Here is a 2559-nt window from a genome sequence, read left to right as displayed (position 1 = left end):
GGGTGTGCTAATTAACCTTATAGAAACTTTGTGTTTATTTCAATTAAGAGAGCATTCGCAAAATGTTGATTAGATTTACAGAGAGTAGTACAAACGCTTCTCAGTTTGAATTGTATGTTATGATGCTTTCTCTGCCATCCAATTGTGATCCAAAAGTTGTGTTTTTTAATCTCATAGCTGTGGTCAAAAGTTCTCAAAACTCTGTTGAACCACATAGACTGCACAATTTTTTTTTCTTGCTTAGTTTCCTCATCAAATGAAAAAGACATTAATTACTGTTTGCGTCCAAAATTGAATTTAACTAAATTTTAATTCAAAATGTGAAATATTTGATGTACATAATTTTATCTTTGTAGGTATAGGATCTAGAAAGAAATTTCTATATCTCTGTGTGAATTTTATTAAAATAAAATTTGGTATTGTTATGCAGGAGAAATCACGGGGCCAAACAGAGTGGCAACTAGAAGACATGTCGCTACGTTGTGAGCAGCAGGCAGAGCAGCTTTTTTCTCAGCAGGTCCGCATTGAGGAGTTGGAGGCAGCACTGAAGGTAGACACCACAGTCAAGGCTTATATTATCTGTGTTATGATAGATTAGTAGCCCTATGAATGAATGTATGAGAGGAAGAGAAAAAGAGAAAGACAGAGATGGGTTAGGGGGGGGAGAAAGGAGCGAGAGTTGTATGATAGGAGGCAGTTTTATTTGTGATATGTGGATGGGAGAGAGAGAGAGGGAGTTAAAGAGATAAAATAGTTTGTGAGAAATCAGACTAGTTCAAGTTAACTGAGACAGACTTTAAAAGGAAATATTTTTAGAAGAGGAAAGGAGTGAGGGACTGAAAGTTGTTTGAGTGTATCAGTAAGCGATAGTGAGAGAAGAGGATCCATCTTGTAAATGCTCTGTGTGAATGAAGACCCTATTTTGCTAACATCCTGAGACTTTGTCGGCCTTATAATAGCTATCTATAAATAAACACTGCCCTTGTCCTCAGGCTTTGTCTGGTGGTGGTGTGTCCTCCGGAAGTCTGGACGCTGCTTCTTCCTTCCCGTCGACACGCACCGGACACACCTCTGCCCGCAGACCCAAGTCAGTACCTGCCAAGATCCATGCGGAAAGAGAGGTGAGATAATCTGTACTGAAAACTTTAAAAAATTATTTCCACTCTTCCCTTTTCCTTGAAATTAAAAGGGCACACTGATAGCTCTGTTGATTTAGCACATTACATGCTTCTTGGGAAGCTGAGAATGTTTCTGAATGTGCTCACAGGGGTAATGAAAGCTATAAAGTGCATACAGCTTGATGTGGAGCTTGGATTTTTAATATATAAATGCAGTTATTATTGTTATCACTATTATTGTTTTAATTACTATGTCCCTTTTGTACCATTCTATGAATGAAAGCATTTTATTATGTTGTATTTGCTCCTGGGCTGGGAATTGTATGGTGAAAGATCAAGAACAATTTGACAGAACCTTTAAAAAAAGCCTGCAAGATCTCTGGATACGATTTTTACTAGAATTGATGAAATGTATAAGATCACAAGTATAAAAACGATAATAAGCATTATAAACGACCTGTCACACACCCTTTCTACACAAATTGTTAGATCGTGCAGCGGCAGATATGCACCTCTAAAAACGAAAAAAGGTTTCTTGCCGTCTAGTTTAAAACTACTGTCAAAATAAACATCATGTGCATTGCTTTTTGGAGTATGTATCTATATAACTCTGAAGGTCTTGTAATTAAATTCCTGAATGTGGTTGAATGATGTTTCTGATGTTATATGTACATTTTGTAAGCTTTACTTTTCTTTTCATATCGAATTTTAATGAGAGTAATATATAATTTAATTTTTTATATATACCTGCATGTGATTTTAAAATCCTGTGTAGCCAAGAAAAGTTTCTTTGGGACGATAAAGTATTATTTGATATTACCTTATCTGATCTTACCTTATTATTGTTATTGATATAATTATTATTATTATTATTATTATTATTATTATTTTGTACAATGACAAATCTCTTCTGTCTTTGCCAGGCCCAGATGTTGCGTCCTCCGTCCCGACTCATCAAGACGAGCCCAGCGTTGTTCACGCTGGAGCGGGTTATGCAGAGTTTCCGCGCCAGGAGCCAGCTTTTGGTCAGTCGTCTGGAGGATGCCGACGATGTTCTGCACCAGACGTTCAGCGACAACGACGACGATGGTGATGATGTTGCTGCCGAGGATGGGGGGGCAGCAACGACGAAGGTGGTGGTTGCCCCAGCTACCCCCATGGAGAACGGTCAGGATGATTCTCTGAGGTGAGGAATCATACGGTCACTCACTTGTACATTATCATGCATGAGTACTCTTCCTTCCCACACACACATACACACACACTCTCACACACACACACACTCACACACATGTGCTTACTCTCTCACACTACTGACATGCACACTGTCTCACACATACGCACTCACACTATCTCACGTTTACTCACACACACACACACACACACACACACACACTGTCTCACACAAACAAACACACACACACTCACACACACACACACA

General features: G+C 38.8%; 1 protein-coding gene across 3 annotated transcripts in view; it reads left to right on the top strand.

Moving 5' to 3' along the window:
* Nucleotides 1–2559, top strand: part of LOC101856807 (kinesin-like protein KIF27) — a 45469-nt gene that overhangs the window by 17748 nt on the left and 25162 nt on the right. For all 3 annotated transcript variants that reach the window (XM_035970050.1, XM_035970049.1, XM_013083146.2), the window contains 3 exons: nucleotides 431–550; nucleotides 993–1121; nucleotides 2042–2304. In XM_035970050.1, the coding sequence (XP_035825943.1) occupies nucleotides 431–550; nucleotides 993–1121; nucleotides 2042–2304 (512 nt within the window). The remainder of the gene's footprint in view (nucleotides 1–430; nucleotides 551–992; nucleotides 1122–2041; nucleotides 2305–2559) is intronic.

The sequence above is a fragment of the Aplysia californica genome, unplaced genomic scaffold (assembly GCF_000002075.1).
Source record: "Aplysia californica isolate F4 #8 unplaced genomic scaffold, AplCal3.0 scaffold00214, whole genome shotgun sequence".
NCBI lineage: Eukaryota > Metazoa > Mollusca > Gastropoda > Aplysiida > Aplysiidae > Aplysia > Aplysia californica.
The sequence above is the reverse complement of the archived record's forward strand: the minus strand, read 5'-3'. Positions and strand labels throughout refer to the sequence as shown.